This window comes from Manis pentadactyla, chromosome 10 (assembly GCF_030020395.1).
Source record: "Manis pentadactyla isolate mManPen7 chromosome 10, mManPen7.hap1, whole genome shotgun sequence".
Lineage (NCBI taxonomy): Eukaryota > Metazoa > Chordata > Mammalia > Pholidota > Manidae > Manis > Manis pentadactyla.
Genome location: NC_080028.1, coordinates 49,484,125 through 49,501,350, shown reverse-complemented (window position 1 = coordinate 49,501,350; position 17,226 = coordinate 49,484,125). Strand labels below are relative to the sequence as shown.

Here is a 17,226-nt window from a genome sequence, read left to right as displayed (position 1 = left end):
AGTTAATCTGAGTGCCTCTCAAGTCATAGCAGCTTTGGAGTTGACACAAATATCTCTGAGGACCCCCGAGTCTTGGGTTTGACAGTCCCTCCCACTCATCTCAGACTTGTTTCTGCTTCCGTCCAAGCTTTGACCGACGCTCTACTTCCTGCCACCCCGAAACTGAAGAGGCTCCCTTAGGCCACTGCCAGTGCCACCACTCTGGCCTCAGGGGCCGCTGTGTTCTCCTTCGCTGCCTAGACCAAGCATGGCACCAGAGTGTATGAGCTTCCTGCAGCTGCTGTAACACAGTACTTGAACCAGGGTAGCTTTAAACAACAGAAATTTATCTCCTCACAGTTCTGGAGGCCAGAGGGCTGAAATCAAAGTGTCAGTAGGGTTCCCTCTGAATGCTCCAGGGAAGAACCCCTCCTTGCCTCTGCCAGCTCCAGGGGGCTCCTGGCATCCTTGGCACTCCTTGATGTCATCTCTCCAAGCTCTACCTCCATCTTCACATGGTCCTCTCCTCTTCATGTAAGGGCACCAGTCATTGGATTTAGGGTTCACCCTAAATCCAGGGTGATCTCATCTTGATCCTCACTTCTGGGAAACCCTGTTTCCAAATAAGGTCACATTATGAGATAGCAATTAGATGTGAATTTTTGGGGGGTACACTGCACAGATGCTTCCCACTCTTGCAATAAAATCTCAGGCTGTAAAGAGCCCACCACTCTTCAGACATGGGTCTCGAAGGTCTGACCTCTGACCAGTTGGTGAGCAGTCACTCACAGGTCAGCAAACTGACCTGTCACCTGTTTTTGTAAATGAAGTTTTATTGGAATGCAACCAAGTGCATTTGTGTATGCATTTTCTAAGGCTTCTTCTGCACTACAACAGCAGAGTTGATTACTATGGCAGAGACCATATGGCCTGCAAATCCTAAAATATTTACCTTCTGGCCCTTAAAGAAAAATTGGTCAAGCCCCATCCTAAACTGCCTCAGCTTCCCCTGTGGGAAAGGACACCATCCACTTGTCCAAGGTTGTCCTAGGACTTGTCCTGGACTTCTGTTCCTCCTCACATCCACACAATTGCCAAGTCTTCAGCTTCTACCTCCCAAATTTCTCTAGAATCTGCCCACACTGCCACATGCCCAGTGTAGCCACCATCACCTTTCACCAGGTCAACTACAGAAGCTTCTTAACTGGCCTCCTGAGCCCTAGTCACTCTCCACATTGTGGCCAAGTGAGTTTCTGAATAATGCAAACATAACTGTCATTCACCTCTTTCAAACAGTTCCTGTGGCCTTTAGGATGAAACCCCAGGTCTTTCCTGTGGTCCCAAAGGCCCTCTCAGACCTGGCCCATCCCTGCAGCCTCCCCTCATCCCACCTGCTTGCCTGCATCCCTCTTTGTGCTGGGGCCACAGAAGCCTTCTTTGGATTCTTTGGCTCTTCTTGCCATGCTATCTGTCGGCGCCTCTCCTTGACTGTCACACTGCACCAAGAACTTCTCAGATTCCCTGTCAGATTCTCAGATACCCTTTCTCTGGTCCGTCAGAGCACCACTCTGAAGCCAAATGATCTTCTGAAAGTGCAAGTCTTACCAGGTGTATTGCTTCCCAGTTTCAAACTCTCCTGTACCTTCCCACCACCCTTGCAGCAAAGGCTTGGGACTTGTGCCTGGTTTTCAAAGCCTTAGGCGCCCCATCTCCACCTCCCTGCTCACTGCTCCTCCAGCTTTGCACCCTTGCTCACACCAACATTTAAAGCACAAACTGAATAGGAGCAGCTAGGAGCAGATGGAACACCAGGCAGTGTCAAGAGGAGCATGTTCCCCAGCATCCCTCATGACCTGGAGGTCCTATGACCTGAAGAACTTTATGGAAAGGGCCCACAGGACTTTGCAGTAGGATGAGGCTGGCATCAGCTGTTTCAGCAAGGCTCCAGGGTGGAAGCCAGAGGCATCAGGCAGGGACGTGCTCCCTCACCCACTGTTCCATCAGAGGGAGGGAGGGGTCATCACCCCCCTTTGGCAAGTGGGAAACCAAGGCTCAGAGAGGGGAACTGATCACCAGGTCACACAGCATGAAGTGGGGGAGCTGGGACTTGAGTCCAAGAGCAGGCCCAGGGTGTTTATTTCTCATTTCTAGTCCCAGCACCTTCATTGTCCCAATCCCTATTGAGCTGCTCGATGAGAGGTGACTCATGGCCACGCTGGCAGCAGCTGAGCCTCTTATAAAGCTTTTTCCACTCCATTTCCATTCTGGACAGCTCTGAATTGTGGGAGCTCACCAGCTCAGCTCAAATTCTGCTTGAGAAGCAGCAATTTCAAGGTGCCCAATGCCACCAGCCAAGACTCAGATGCCTGCCACTAACAGGACAGCAGGGTGGGCCTCACAGGCTGGTGCCAAATGCTCAGGAAAGCAGGCTGGAGGAACAAACGTCAGGACATTTTTCCATTCGTTAATGTGTTTGTTACATTCTCCTAGTGAATGTGGCACAAGGCAGGTAGTAGAGAACACAGAGATGAACCAGGCAGGGAGGGTCCTGCCTTCGTGCAACTTCCCGTCTAGTGAGGGAGAGGGACATCAAACAGGAGGGCAGGGCAGGCCTCCCCGCCGCTGTCCATCTGAACAAAACCCACGGACCAGCAGGATTAGCCAAAGGGAAAGCAATCTAGAAAGTGGCAAAGGGCTTCGACTTGGAGTCAGCCTGCCTGGGTCAAAACCCCAGCGGAAGCCCTCCCTGTGTGGGCATGGGCGACCTCTTTGCCTCTCTGCGCGTCAGTGTCCGGACCTGTACAAGGGGGAGAGCAGCAGGAGCGTTAAACAGGGTGACATGCGGGAAGGATTTACAACAATGCATGTAGTGAATAATGCACGTAGTGACGTCCTTATTGTGGAAGTCATTGTGACTGACCATATCTGAAGGTAAGAAGCTGTGAGCGGACATCATTGTGACTGACCATTTCTGAAGGTAAGAAGCTGTGAAATCAAAAGGCCGCTCAAGCCTCACTGCAGTTCCTGGGGGCCCTGGGGCAGGGGTGGAAAGGGTACAACCCATCCCGGTCCTGCCCTCAGAGAGCTGACATTGGGCAGACACATGAACACTCTTCAGTGCGACAAAAGCTGCTATAACATAGATGTCAGCTGAAGCCCACTGCACGTGCTTCCCCAAGACGTCTGCCCCCTCACGGGGCTTCTGGTCCCACGGCCACACAGGACCCTGACTGCACCCATGCCAGCCCTCCACACCTGTCTCCTGCCTTCCCAGAACCTTCCTCTCCCTCTGTTCCCGCCAAGTTCAAGGTGGAACTCTTCCCCACTCACCACAGAACAGCTGCACAAGGTGTCGGGACACAGAGCCAACCTTCCAGAAGGCTTTGGGAGGCCGGAGGGGGTGTATCTCACAGCCACACACGGGTGAAGACAGACTATTCCATTCCCCACTTCTACCAGCTCTGCCATCAGCAGCCACGGGGCTTACCCACGGCCCCAGGCCTCTTCACCGGCATTTTGCCTCCCGCTTTATTGGAACAATTTGACTCCCTCCAGCCTTTGATGCTAACTAACCTCAACTCCAGGCCCCTTTCCATTTGCAGAGGCCTCAGCTGGGCTGCTAGCCAGCCCCAGGCTCACCTCCCGGCATGAAGATCTATTTCTCTACTGATAAGATTATACATGGCTCATTGCTCCTCCCACAGGAAAAGCAGCTACATGGGGTTTGGGTTTTGATGAAGTCATGGGCTTCCACAGTCCCAGTCGGAAAGTGGTAAGCAGAGGCTGTGGGGCTATGGGGAGGTGGGGGGGATGGCTAATGGAGCCAGGTTCAAGGGCTTTCTGGAGGGAGGGCACATCTCTGCAGTGAGACTCAGCAGGGAGAGGAGCTGGAGAAGCAGGGCTGGGGGTGGCATGGGGCCAGGGGTCTGCGGCTCTCTGCAGTGGGAGCTCTGCACCAGGATCCTCTGGTTGTAAGTAACCAAAACAGAAGCTGAACAGGCAAAAAAATTAGAAAGACATCTCCTGCCTCCTGGGCTGGGTCCAGGGATTCAAGTGACATCAGCCTGGGCTCCGTGTTTTTCCATCTTTCTGCCCCCTCTCCCTCGCACTGGCCTTATCATCAGGCAGAGTCTCCTCACATGGCCCACAGCAGTTGCTCCAGGCTTACATCCTCCCCGGGCCTCCCAGAGCGACAAGCCGAAGATTTCAACAAAAACCCCACAAGGTCTGGTTTGGGTCATGTGAAAAGATAAACTGAGACACATTAAAAATTGCAAAAGTTTCTGTGAGCAAAAATTAATTCTAATCAAATTGAGGACCAACAGAGGTGAGGCTTAGAACCTCACCCCCCCTTGTTTTGAGAGAAATCTTCTGCATCCGTGGATGTTTTGTTGCCCTTGTCTAGCTTGGATTAATACTTAGTCTACAGGCAGACACCTGATCATCTACATTTGCCCTCTTACAGCACTAAATTATGTTTTCTACCTTTATCTTGCATCTACCTACCACTTCAGCATTTTATTAAAAAAAAAATAAGGGAGAAATGTGGGATTCACATATAATTCAAGTATAAAAATCAAATGAATAATCATATTTGACTTGATTGTTTATAGTTCATGATGCATGATCAAAACTGAAAGTTTCTGTGATGACTGCCCTTGCACTGTTCACCATGTAAGAGCTTATTCACTATGTAAGAACTTGTTCGTTATGCTTCAAAAGATTGGAGACTGTTGAGAATTAGGCTTGGGGTTGATTAATGATTGTGCATTGAGTCCCCTATACAGAATTTTATTGTTGTTAACAGCCATTTGATCAATAAATATGAGAGATGCCCTCTCAAATAAAAAAAATCAATTCTAATCAGGCAGCATCCCATGTAACAGATAGAATGGAGCTCTGAGTTGCTGTACAGAATGAAAGCTTTTATAGGCAGAGGGAGCAGGAATGAGGAAGTTCTATTAGGCAGAAAAGCAGATGGGTTATGGCAGGGTCACTTTCCTTCAGGGGATGGCAGGGGTCTATCAGACAGATGGCCTAACCAGGGATGATCAGGCCCTTCCTGATGAACTGGTTTAAGATTCCATCTCTGGGAGAGCTGAGAGTGTGGTTAAGTCCCCCTGTGGTGATGTAGGCTTAGCATAAAGTGATCCCAATGGAAGCATTTCTGTGGTCTCAGCCTCTGAGAGGTGCTGGTGCAAGCATGGCCCGGGGACTGGCCAGCTGGGATCTTAATGCCCCACATGCAGGCCTCAACATCCAGAGGCCCAGAAGCCTGCTCAAACAATGATTTTTGATTTTGAAACCATTTTGAACTTACAGAAAAATTGCCCCTAACATAGTACAAAGAATCCCTGTATGTCCTTTTACACCAATTCACTCATGGCTACCTTATCATTCTTTCTCCTACACACAATTTTTTTCCCCAGAATGATTTTAGTTGAAGACATTATGTCACTTTACCCTTAAATCCTTCAGCCTGTGTTAAAGAACGGGTTCCCTTTTATATTACAGAACATTTACATTTGATAAGTCATCCCAATGTTTTCCACTGTGGCAATTCTCCTCCCCTAGAAGGGGTCTGGTCTAGGAACACGTGTTGCTTTTGTGGTCTTGTCTCTTTAATCTCCTTCAGTCTTTCTGTCTTTTGTGGCCCTGATAGTTTTGAGAACCCCTGTCGGTGATTTTTGCAGACTGCCTACATTTTAAACATGTTTTCCCTGGTGACTGTGATGCTCTGACTTGAGAACCACCACCCCAGAGGGTTCTTCCTGTCTGAGCCCCCAAGTCGTACTGCCACTGGGGAGCAGGAAGGTATGGCTGGGCCCACATCTCACTCATTAGGACGCTCACATATGGCTCAGTGCCTGGCACCACATGGGAGCTCCATAAAGACTGGACTTGGCTGCTGCATAGACCAGGACTTCCAGCCCAGCCATGCCGTGGACCATCATGGGTGATGGCCTACACTTGCCAGCCTCACGTTCCCCTCTGTAAACCTCAGTTTGGGGATAGAGGCGGTCAGACTTGTTGGCTTTTAAGCGCTCTTGCAGATTTGAAATTTGGTTGTTGACCCTCAGTTTAGCTGGGACCCCTTTCCTCCCTCACCAACAGCTGGATCAGATGTCCTAGGCTGTCTACATCACTCATTCATTCACCAAAACCGTGGGTCATCTTGGAGGTGGAAACTGTGACTTGTTCCTAATGGAAGTTGGCAAAGGTGCTGGGAGGTGACCCCCTTGATTAGGTTTTACTATGTAAGGCTCCCTCTTAGCCACTGGGGAGATTCTCCTTGCTGGTTTGATGAACTAAGCTGCCACTTTGAGGAAGCCCAAGTGGCAGGGAACTGTGGGTGGCCTCCGGAGTTTGTAGGTGGCTTCCAGCTGACAGCCAAGAAAACCTGGGGCCCTCAGTCAGCAGAAGGGGGGGAAGTGGGAGAGGCTCAGCAGGGCTCAGGGTCCAGAGTCCATGTGCAGAACATTCATTGGCCTCCCCACATACAGAAGTGAAAGAGTGGTTCTATTTTAGATCTATTTCTATTCTATCTTGAAACTTCTTTCCCGATTCCATGTCAGGCACCAACACAGCAGATTCAGTAGCTGCTAACACTGAGGACAGGGACCCTGTAGCTCATGGATGGATCTGTCTGTACTCATCATGATTTCAGAAAGTCTGTGAGGGAGAAAGGATAGGAGGTGGGAGTGGGTGGGGGGTCTCCCCAGGCCAGGTCCTGCATTTGGGAAGGCTTTGGGGCAGAGGTGGAAGAAGAGGCCTTCACATGAGTGTCAGGGTCCAGGGGTTACTGTTGAGGTTTTGGGCAATGCAAAGAGCAAAGGAGGAGGCGGGAGTGGTCCTGAGGGTGCTCAAAAGAAGCCACTTTATTCTGCATAAGGCTGTTCTTTTTATACTGCTATAGTGCTAGTTCATGGTTACATAAGTATTGAAGACGTGCATGTGTGTGGCCTTGATGGCCAGGTGTCTGGAACACTCAGGGCCAACTGTACAGCTGGCGTCAGGCCCGTATCCATCCCCAGCACAGACAGGTCTGCTTTCCTCAGACAGCCACTGTCTAAGGTACCCTCTACAGACCAGATGGGAAACGCAGACATAAATGCCATGCCCCATTTCAAACCCCCTATCGAGACCTCCCAAACCTCCCTGCTGGGTTCTAAGGGTACTGGTAGCAGGTCAAGGTTTTCTGTATAAATTGGCTACAATGGAAGATGTTTGGAAAGGATTGCCAGAGGTTAGGAGCTTTTTTTCATGTTGAACTTTTTTTAAAACTGTACATCATCAAGAAGCAATTTACCCAACTATTCAATTCTCTCCTAGGTTCTTTTAGATTCCTGCAAAGGGGTCAGGGTGGGGGGCAGTGGTGAGGTCAGAGGGCCTCATGATGGAATCTGTGAAGGAAGTCTTCCAAAAGGGCCTGTTCAAAAAGCGTGCCGGGCAGTGAGCAGAACCGAGGCAGCCTGCAAAATGGGTGTCGTTCACACAGACAGACCTAGGAATTACCTCAGTTTTATGACCAGAGGGCTTTTGTGTTCCTTGTATTTTCCCCACATGTGATTATATGATGGAACTCGGCGGCAAACCTCCGAGGTCCTGACCATGAAGGGCCAACAGTGGCTGTCACCTGCCAGGGCTGAATGTCAAATTAAAAGGGCTTCCAAAATGTCAAGACCAGCCCTCCATCCCCCAGTTAGATTTTCAGGGGTGAGAGGTGGGGGGAACCCGAAATGAAAAGACAGAACCGGACTGGTTTCTAATCCCTCCCCTCACACAAACAAAACACTCACTCTGAAAACTCCAATTAGATGCTTACTTGTAAAGTTTATTGACAACTGTTTTGTCCCAACACACAAAACAGCACTTAAACCACAAAAAAAGTGTTCAAACAAAGTAGACAGTTAAGAAAAAACATCTCTTCCCCCAAGCCCAATCCAAACAAACAGTGCCATGGGAAAGGGGGTCTTGGTGATAACTTTGTATCTTTTTTAAACAGATAAATCTAATCCAGCACATCTTTCCACCCGGCAATAAAGAAATTTCATTATCTTAATTCTCATACATCATTTTGTCTCATTTAATTAAGCCTCTGGATAAAAAAATAGATAGCTATTGGACTGGCCATTGTGGGACACATACAAACACAACGCGCTTCCGCTGTATTCTCCTCTCTTCAAACAGCAACTGTTAAGAGTCACACACGCATCCCAGGCTGATGGGCAACTCAGAGAATTCCACCACACACACACACATGACAGCACACTTCAGTCTCTTTGTTGCCCAAAGAAGCTGCTCTGATACTGCTCCTAGTGACTTGTAATGGTACCTGTTACATTTTTAAAGTCCACACTTCTTTACATTTGAGCAAAACTAAAGTCCAAGTGTGCAAATTCAGCCTTACGAAATCTCAGGATAAGGCAGCTGATGGTCTCAACACAAAACTTCATTACACTGTTTAAAAGCTTCTTTTAAAACAATTGCACATTTGCATTTTCCTTCTGTCATACTATGTCTGTAGAGGACATGCTTTCAGAAGGATTTGCAGAATGCCATAATGCTCAGAAGGCTTTCCCAATGTTGTTCCATCTTGACTGGGGCCTTGTGTTGAGAACTGGGTATCACTGGCTTCATTTAAAAGATTTGGGGAACAAAAATCTAATTTGTAAAAATCTCTCATTAGCCCCTATTTTGTGGCATTTTAGCAAAAGGCTGCCTATGAAATCAGAGCCCATTTTCTGGCTTTCTAGAAATTACAAAATATAAACATTTCCCCAAAAGAAACCATCCAAGTAGTGGAAGACCTTATGCCAACAGGTTCTTTCTGCTCTATGAATGAATCCGCCTTTTTTGCCCAACAGATACAACCCATTGTAAATGTCAGGTTTCTCCAGGAGGGGCAAGAGGCCACCTGTCACCAGATGCCTCAGCCACCTCGAGGCGCAGGTCATTCCACAGGGCAGTTGCTGCCTCCAAGGCTGGCTTTTCCCAAATGCCAACATCAGACACCACAAAAAAACCCAAGTGGGCTTCCAACAGCAAGAAGTGACAGAGTAAAAGCAGACACTATTAAAAGACACCGAGGTAACACAGACATATACTCACATGTAAAGCTTCCCAAAACCAGGTTTAAAATTACAAATGCAAGGTTAAGTTGATCAACCTTGGCCCTCATCTGTGATAGAATTTCTGTCTCTTCTGAGTGGAAAGCGTATCAATACCACTCCTGTTCAAGCACCTCACCCCTCAGCTCTGATTTGTAATTTATGCATCTGATGCATATTTTAGAAAATCAGGCTCTCTTCCCAACACTGCCTCTAGACACACAACGTGTGTCGGAATTCAAATGCTGACTTTAAATTCATGACACCAAGACCATTTCCTTTTCCTTAACCTAATCCATGTTCAAACTGGAACTGAACATAAAAGGGAAGCTTAAAACATCCTCAACTTTCTAGAAAGCTCCTAAATGGAATCCCAAAGTGGAAACATCTAAAAAAACTTTGTGATGAAGCTGCATTTGTCAACTACAGACATAGTTAAATAAAAAACAAGGCACGCTTACAAGTCACGTGGAAGCCAGGAACCTTCATATCCAACCTGAAGATAACTTCTCACCTCCTCATCCATCCTTCTCCAGAGTGATCACACAGGGCCACTGAACAATCTGTGCTTCAAAAACACATCATGCATTTGATTAATACTGTCTGAAGACATCAGTAAGCAAATAATATGCTACATGTAAGATTTTACCACTGATGTGGTTTAATAGAAGTAAAACCACTTCCTCCTAGCTGAGTTCTTACTTTCTTCTTATGGAACACAATTATATTTCATATTAAGAAAAATCTGGTAAAATGCATTAAGGATTCTTGAACCTATGCCAGAAATTTTTTTTGTTTGTTTTTTTCTCTTCCAATAATTGGGGGGGAAAAAAGAAAGAAAAGCTTCAGCTCAAAGCTGTGTTCAATGTAAAACAAACAAAACATTATGGATACATGTAAAGATGAAGTAAGTGGCTTCTGGGGGGTTTTTGTTAAACAGAAAAGGCTGTGTTTTTGAATCTGCTTTTGTGTGCAGAATCAGTGTTTTCCCATCCTAATTCTGTGTTCAAAACAAGAGTCAAAGCTTGGTTATAGGTGCAAAGGAAAAGTTGGCTGCCAATTTTACTCTATTTTGGGGATGCTTTTTGGCTGGGCTTTCACTGGGGTCCTTGCTGAGTGGTGACTCTGGTGTTTCCAAGGGGCAGGGAGGCGCCAGGACAGCTGCTGAGAAGCACGATGAGCGGGAGTCCAAGGCTGGGTCTTCCTTCTTTACTGGCACTGGAGGTTCAATTTGTCCTTCTTGGTTTAAAATCATTTCTGTAAACATAGAAGAACAGACAGATCCATTGTAGGACCTACAAGATATGCTGGTTTTGTTTCTCTCTCACATTATCTCAAAAAATATTTTTAAATTAACCCACTAAATATCACACCTATGCCACAATTTACATGTTAGCTGTGTGGCCAATATTGTTTGTCATTTAGTCAAATGTTTATAAAACTGCATCTCAGCTCTTTGAATTACAGTTTTAGAGATCTTCATTTTTGCCTACAAATCAATGGGCAATTATTTAAAACCTTTTTTTTTTCCACTTTGGATTGTCTGGCCCTTCATTCTGTCTGTCAGGAAGACAAGGACCCACAAGCCACACATGATGTATGGACTAGCAGACTAGGAGGGGCCTCAGTAGCAGGGAGGCCCTGGCCACTCCACTGACAGAGGATAGCACTCACTAGACCTAGGCAGGTGGAGAGAAGGGGCGAATTGCACAGGGTCAGAATTACCCTCAAACACCCAGGAAGTGCGACAGAGCCATTTTCCTACAGTGTGCGGAGACTGCTCTTTCTCTGTGAGCTGCAGGGAACTAGCCTGCTGCACATACAGAGCCATGTTGCTTGAGAGCGATGTGCTGTTCCACACTGCACTCCCGCTGCCTGTGTAGAGGCACCGAAGGCGGGAGGGACAGGATGTAGAGCCCCCGCCTTCCTCAGACCAGATTATCCAGTATCAGAAGCAGCCTGTTTCCCCACCTGCTACTCTGCAGGTAAAAAGCCTCAGTTCTTTCACTGGGCAACATCTCCGGAGGCTGCCTGAAATGACTAAGATCTGTGAAACTGAGGCCAGTAGTCAGCAGGCTGCCCCTGGTGACCTCCTGGAAAGCAGAGCGGGGAAGAAGCGACTATGGTGATGAAGAGGGTGAAGGAAGGCCCTTGGCAGAGCAGGGCTGGGGGGCTGTCCTCGCAGGAGGCCAGGTGACAAGGCAGAAAGACAGGAGGCCTGGGTTCAAATCCTGACTGCCACCTCCCAGCAGCCTGGGGTCACGGTCACCTCTAGCTGGCATGTGCTGTGCCTCAGTCACCTACCTGCAGAGTTGTGGTGAGAATTAAAAGTGACTGCCAGCCATGAGCTGGGTGTTGGGCACAATTGAGAGATGGCATAAAGTCAGTGCTCAATGTGGTCGGTCTCCTCTCCCCTCAGATCTCATCTCAAAGGGCTCCAGACACAGATGCCCGCCATCCCCTACTCACAGCCTGGGAAAGCCCCAGAGCCCTCTGGCATCATCCACCTCTGGGCTAGACCAGGAGTGATGTGGCACCTTTACAAAGGTGGAGAACACAAGCCTGGGAAGCCCCCCACTCCCCTGTGGGCTCCTCCACAGCCCAGTGCCTCACCCTTCAAGACCCACCATCATTCCTTTGCACAGTGCTCCCGAGTCACCTCAGACCATGAAGCCAATTTTGCAGGAACCCTGTCAGGGAAAGGGTTCTGAATAATCAGCCCAGGTATTTTTGTGCCTGACAAGGTATAGTTTCTCCCCACCTTCATCAACCACTTAATATGTTGGTATTATGGCTTTATTTTTTAAAGCCTCAGAGCAAACCCCGCAAAGACACCACAGTGCGCCCTACCCAGAGGCTCTTGTGGGTGTTCCTCAAACTGAATGAGATTGGCAGACTGGAAGATGACAGGATCTGGTCTCAGCTGAGGGGACGGCAGGCACGAAGGGACAGGTGCACACAGGAGGTCCACAGGGGAGTCATTGGTCAGACGGAGAAGCTCTTGCTCTGGTTGACGTGGCCCTGGACAGAGAAGGCAGGCCGTGACTCTGCTCAGGACAGCAGTCTACCACAAGTCTGTGCTTGAGGCTTTCTTTGTAAGCCTTAAAGATGAAAAAGGTCAGGAAGAGCTCAATACAAAGTTAAGAGAAAAAAGGTAAGGAAAATACAGGTCTGGGACACTCTTTGGTAAGTGAGATGTGACAAGTCAGGGTCTCCTGAATTGTGTTCTGAGGAACAGTTCCCCGAGGGTCCCCAGCCGAGAGAAAAAAGGGTTCCACGCTCAGCTCCCAAACAGGGGATGCAAAGCCCTTAGAAGGGTACAAAGCAGTTAAAGGAGCAACAGCTGAGAACTGGATAACACAGGTCCCAGTCTGGTCCCTTCCTGGCTGAGTGACCTTGAGGAAGTTATTTACCTCCTGGAGTTTCAGTTCCTCATCTGCAGAATGGAAATAACTGCTGATGCCATGCTGACAGCTGGGGGAGATGGGTCTCATTAAGGTGCTTTATAAAATGTAAAACACTACCTGAGTTACCCTATGAGCAGAATACAATACTACTTCTAATTAATGCTTTGCAGTCATATGAAGACAAAATTCTCGTCTATAGCCATGGACTCAAGTCTTACAACAGTTAAAACTGCTATAGAATTCAAGGGAGTTGACTTCCATCTAGAGAAGGCTCCACATAAAACCTAAGAGGCTCAATGCTGTTTTGAGTGATGTAAATGTATCACTAGCAAGTCTTTCCCAGGGATGCCCTGTGACAAGGACTCTCTCCTTCACTCAGTTCCACTGAGGCTCCTCTGAGACCACTTCACTGGGCCTTGACCATGGTCTTCCACATCTGTCCTGTCCTTGCTGAGTTCAGTCTCAGGGAGCCAGTTTAGTGGGAATCTCCCTCCCCAGCTAACCCATCAGGTTCCTCATCGTCCACCTCTGGAGTCTAAGTCCTTGGCCTGCCTTTCACCAGAATCAGCTCAGCAAGAATACCCCTACCCATGACATCTTGGTCATTTCCTAGCTACTGGCCCCTCACTCTGCTCCCTAACTATAAATCTCCACTTGCCCTTGTTGTATTCAGAGTTGAGCTCCATTTCTCTTTCTCCCGGTGCAGTAGAGTTGACTCTATTGCAGTAGTCTTAAAATGCTGTTTTAACAAGTGTCAGAATAGTTTCTGCTTTAACATCTGAATGAGGTTGACATATTACCATTACGGGTGTGTCAACATCCTTTAAGAGACTTAACCATTCAACCATAGAATGTATCAAATGCAGGCCAGTTTCTTATTAACCAACACCAGACTGCTTTGAAAAATACATGAATGCTCAACTTTAATGAAAATGACCCACTGTCATCCTTGCCCCACCCACTCCAAGCCATTTTCTCCTAGAATTTCACAAGCTTTGTTTTTCTTCTCTCACCATCGCTATCTGCTCCAAGTTCAAGATCTGTGGCTATGAGAGATTCAGGCACCGCCAGGATATGCTCAGAAGCTGAGGGCCGGTGTTCATGATTGGCAGGGGAAAGATCGAGTGAGCTCAGGTGACCTGGATGACAAAGAGCACCTGTTACAGGGACAGGTCAGTGAGAGAAACAGGCTGCTGAAGGGGGAGGTGAATGCTGCTTACTTACTTTTCATGTCATTTTTTAACACTACAATTCTCTTATGGCCATGTCCTTTTATCCAGACCACCTGTACACAAGACCTATTACTGGTAAGGCAGGGGACAAGCGGGGGAAATAAGCCCTAAAATTCAGGAAGAATGTAACCTATTGTGTCAACCCTGAGTATATTAGAATTCAGAAACTGAATTAATGTCAAGATAAATTTTTCTGTACTTTCTGTAGCTTTTAAAGCAATAGAAACTGGCAGAAACATGCCCCTTATAAAAAGCTGTATAGTCTAAAAACAGAGTCTCAGCTTTAAAAATATTCCTTATGGTTCTTAGAAAGATGGTCTGCCGAACACCACTTCTGGTCTATAAATGAAAACAATTCTCACATGAGAGCTGACTATTTTTCCCAGAAACTAAACACATCCTAAGAGAATTAATGGCAATCTCCCAGACCCTTCAAACTAAGCTCATTATCCTAATCCTAAAACACAGTCCCCCACTTAGTAACGCTGTTCTCCATGTCCTCAGCCAAGTAAAGGGGAGAGGCGGCCCCTGGCTCTCCATACTCCCTCACCTGCACCTGTCACCAGTTCCCGTGGTCCTTAGCTACCTCCTCTGCCACTCAGGCTCAAGCCCTTCACACCAGTCACCGGGACCTTGGCCATGGCTGGGCCCTCACAGGCGCCTGCTCCCATTCCTCTCAGCTCCGCTGGACAGCAGCAGTGCAGTGCACTTCACAGGCAAACCTGAGACCCTCCCCCCTCCTCTGGGTCCTCCTAACCCGGAGGAGCAGAGCCCTCATAAGTGAGCTCTTCTTTCACTGTTAGGCTCAGCACGGTCATTAATGCCCACTGCATTCCATGCTACTTCTCGCTGCTCTGCATCTGCTTCCGCAGTCCCTCTGCCCAGGCTGCCTCTCCCCTCCTTCTCACATTAACTTGTACATGTCCTTGATCACTGGGCTCTGGAATACCACCTGCTGGAGAGCAGGCCCTGCCCTTGCCCTCCTGGCGCCCAGCGGCTGCCCTGCTCACCAACTCACCACCGGCTCAGGTGCCGACTCTCTGGGACTCTCTCTGAGGGCAGGGTCTGTGACTTACTCACCTGGTATATAAGAATTTAACAAGGGTTTGCAGAACGAAGGAGAAACATTAAAATAATTCATTTCATGGCAACAGTATGTTTTGAAAAGATCTGTTGAAAATGCTGCCATTTCATTATTCTGTAGCATTCTGTCGTTCTATTCAGGAGCCTGAGCCTGTGGCTCTCCAGGAAGCTCCGAGAACACCCACCTGTGGGATTGCTCCCAAGAGCTCCTCCATGCTGCTGTAGCCGTAAACCTTGGGCTGCAGTGTTTCTCTGATGTACTTGGTATAGGCCACGGAAAACTCACAAAGGAAGAGCTGCTGGTAGTGGTAAGTGTGAAGTAAAGACCGCACATTCTTGGCAAACAGATACAAACTTGTGAGCTTCACACATTCTTCTGTCTGATCATTAGTAAAAACCTGGTCCAAGACAAAAAGGAGCATTAGGAACTTCCAGAGTGACCCCAGCTGAGAGTGAAATGGGGCCAAGTCAACTTGAAATGGGCAATAAACCAGGGAGGAGGAGAGATTCATTCAAGGATCTCCTGCAAGAGAAAGCTGCCTCCTCAAGCAAACTTGAGCTCTATCTATTTGCAAATCTAAGGTGGCAGGGGTCTGAAGAAGGTGTGTCAGAAAAGGAGAAGCCTGGCAAAGCCCTAGGTGGAGAGGGCTGCTTAACAGCAGGCACAGAGGCCACTGACCCTTATCTCCAAAAGGGGTTTCCAAGAACACTGTGATGCAGGATGACAGCATTAGTGTTCTTTAAAACAAACAAAACCACCACGACAGCACCAGCAAGAGAAAAAAAACCTCAAAGCTCTTCTGTCCTCAAGTAAATTAAACAATTTCTTTACCATAAACTTTTTCAGTCTTTAACAGGTACTGACTATCCAAGAGAAGGAATATTTCTCCATCTTAGCTGGCTGTGGAAAGCCTTTTGTCTTGGAACACCCATTTACAATATCTACAACCAATGTTCATGTAATAGATAATTAACAAGTGTTTAGAAAATGTTGGATTTGATATTGTGAATGAAAACCAGAGCTGGACAGTAGTTAAAGCAGAATAAAACTATTTTTATTCAGGAAGTATTGCAATAGGGGGAAAAAAGAACCTCAGTATAGAACTGGGCTCAGTTTGCAATGTAACACAGAAAAGTGGAGATTTATAGGGATGTTGTGGGGAGAGGCTGGTGGCATCCATTATTGACATCCAAAGTCCAGGTCTATTCTATAAGGCAGCTCAGAGAAGCCAGACTAAGGTCTCAGCAAGAAGAGAGTTTTTGTCAGTTATCTCTTAATTGTCTAATTACCAATCATATGGTTATATCATGATCACTGTGTATCATTCTTTTTGTACAACGCTGGATTTTATTGGTTAATATCTTATTTAGAATCACTTTCTTTTGAGGGACTATATTAGGCTTTTGGTATTAAAGTTATTTTGGCTTCATAAACAAAGTGTTGAGCTTTGTATTTTTTTTAAGTGACCTTAAAATGGTTTTAAGAAGTTAGAGTTATTTGTTCTTTAAGGGTTAGTTAAAATCCAACTGTTAACCCATCTGGTGCATTTTTCAGTGGTAAATTTTCATTGATCTTTATAGGTTCTTTTGTGTCAACTAGTCCAATTTTTAACTTCTTGAGTCAATTATGGTAATTTTTTCTACAACCTTATCTATTTCCAGAGTATTCTCTCATGATTCTTCTAATCTTTAAGTGCAATTCTTGAATGGCTATCTGGTGACCAACAAGTCAATCTTTCTGACCCATATCTGACTGGTAAGTCACATGAAACCACTACATAATCCATCTAATTAAGAAAGAAGAATATCCAGCATGATGTAGGACAAAAGCACCCTAGTTCAAGAATTTGTAGGCCAGGGCTTGTCGGTGTTTTGGGCAGAGTGCCCATACTTCCCTCTGCTTCAGTCTAACTATAAAATAACCAATTCACCCTTTCAGCTCTGCACCCTCTGATCTAGACCATTTGGTAATCCAGAAATACCCAATTCAGCACTGTTGTCATGATGGTTCTAAAGAACTATTAGCACTCGTACCTCAACTAAGTAAGGCAGACTCTTCGGAAGTTCAGTCAAGGTCATGAATCCATATTCACAGGGGTTGAGCAGAGTGCTGTGCATAGTTTCATAATGTCTCCTGAGCTCATCAACAGAAAGACAGGCAGTTCCTTCCCAAGACATCAACAAGACCAGCAACTAGGCAGTGAGGGAGTGCAGAGACTTGCCGTTGATCAGCTGAATCTGCTTGCCAGATTCTATATCAGCAACCTGGGAAAACAAGAATTCAAACCTTTCTGAATTCAACAGAGACAATGTGGGTTATGCCCAGCTCGGCTAGTTCATTTTGGCTAATGACACCAATAGAGGGAGAATCTGTCTTTTAAACTGAAGTAAAGTGAGTGGGTTTGTTTTTAGCTT

At 46.9% G+C, this 17,226-nt stretch overlaps 1 protein-coding gene across 1 annotated transcript; it reads right to left on the bottom strand.

Annotated features, from left to right (window-relative positions):
• Positions 1-10,107: 10,107 nt before the first annotated feature.
• Positions 10,108-16,990, bottom strand: LOC130679348 (meiosis regulator and mRNA stability factor 1-like). Its single transcript, XM_057487946.1, has 7 exons — positions 16,846-16,990; positions 14,997-15,209; positions 13,721-13,781; positions 13,510-13,635; positions 11,940-12,110; positions 10,815-10,964; positions 10,108-10,346 (listed from the first exon to the last, which is right to left on the bottom strand). The coding sequence occupies exons 1-7, from the start codon at positions 16,987-16,989 to the stop codon at positions 10,108-10,110; spliced, it is 1,104 nt and encodes a 367-aa protein (XP_057343929.1). The 5' UTR covers position 16,990.
• Positions 16,991-17,226: the final 236 nt, after the last annotated feature.

Excerpts from the sequence above, each read along its gene's own strand:
- LOC130679348 (XM_057487946.1), bottom strand. The coding sequence starts at position 16,989 with ATGTCTTGGGAAGGAACTGCCTGTCTTTCTGTTGATGAGCTCAGGAGA. Across the intron at positions 15,210-16,845 it reads GTCTGCCTTACTTAGTTGAG|GTTTTTACTAATGATCAGAC; the intron begins GTACGAGTGCTA and ends GTCTTGGACCAG. Across the intron at positions 12,111-13,509 it reads ACTTGGAGCAGATAGCGATG|GGCCACGTCAACCAGAGCAA; the intron begins GTGAGAGAAGAA and ends TTCTCTGTCCAG.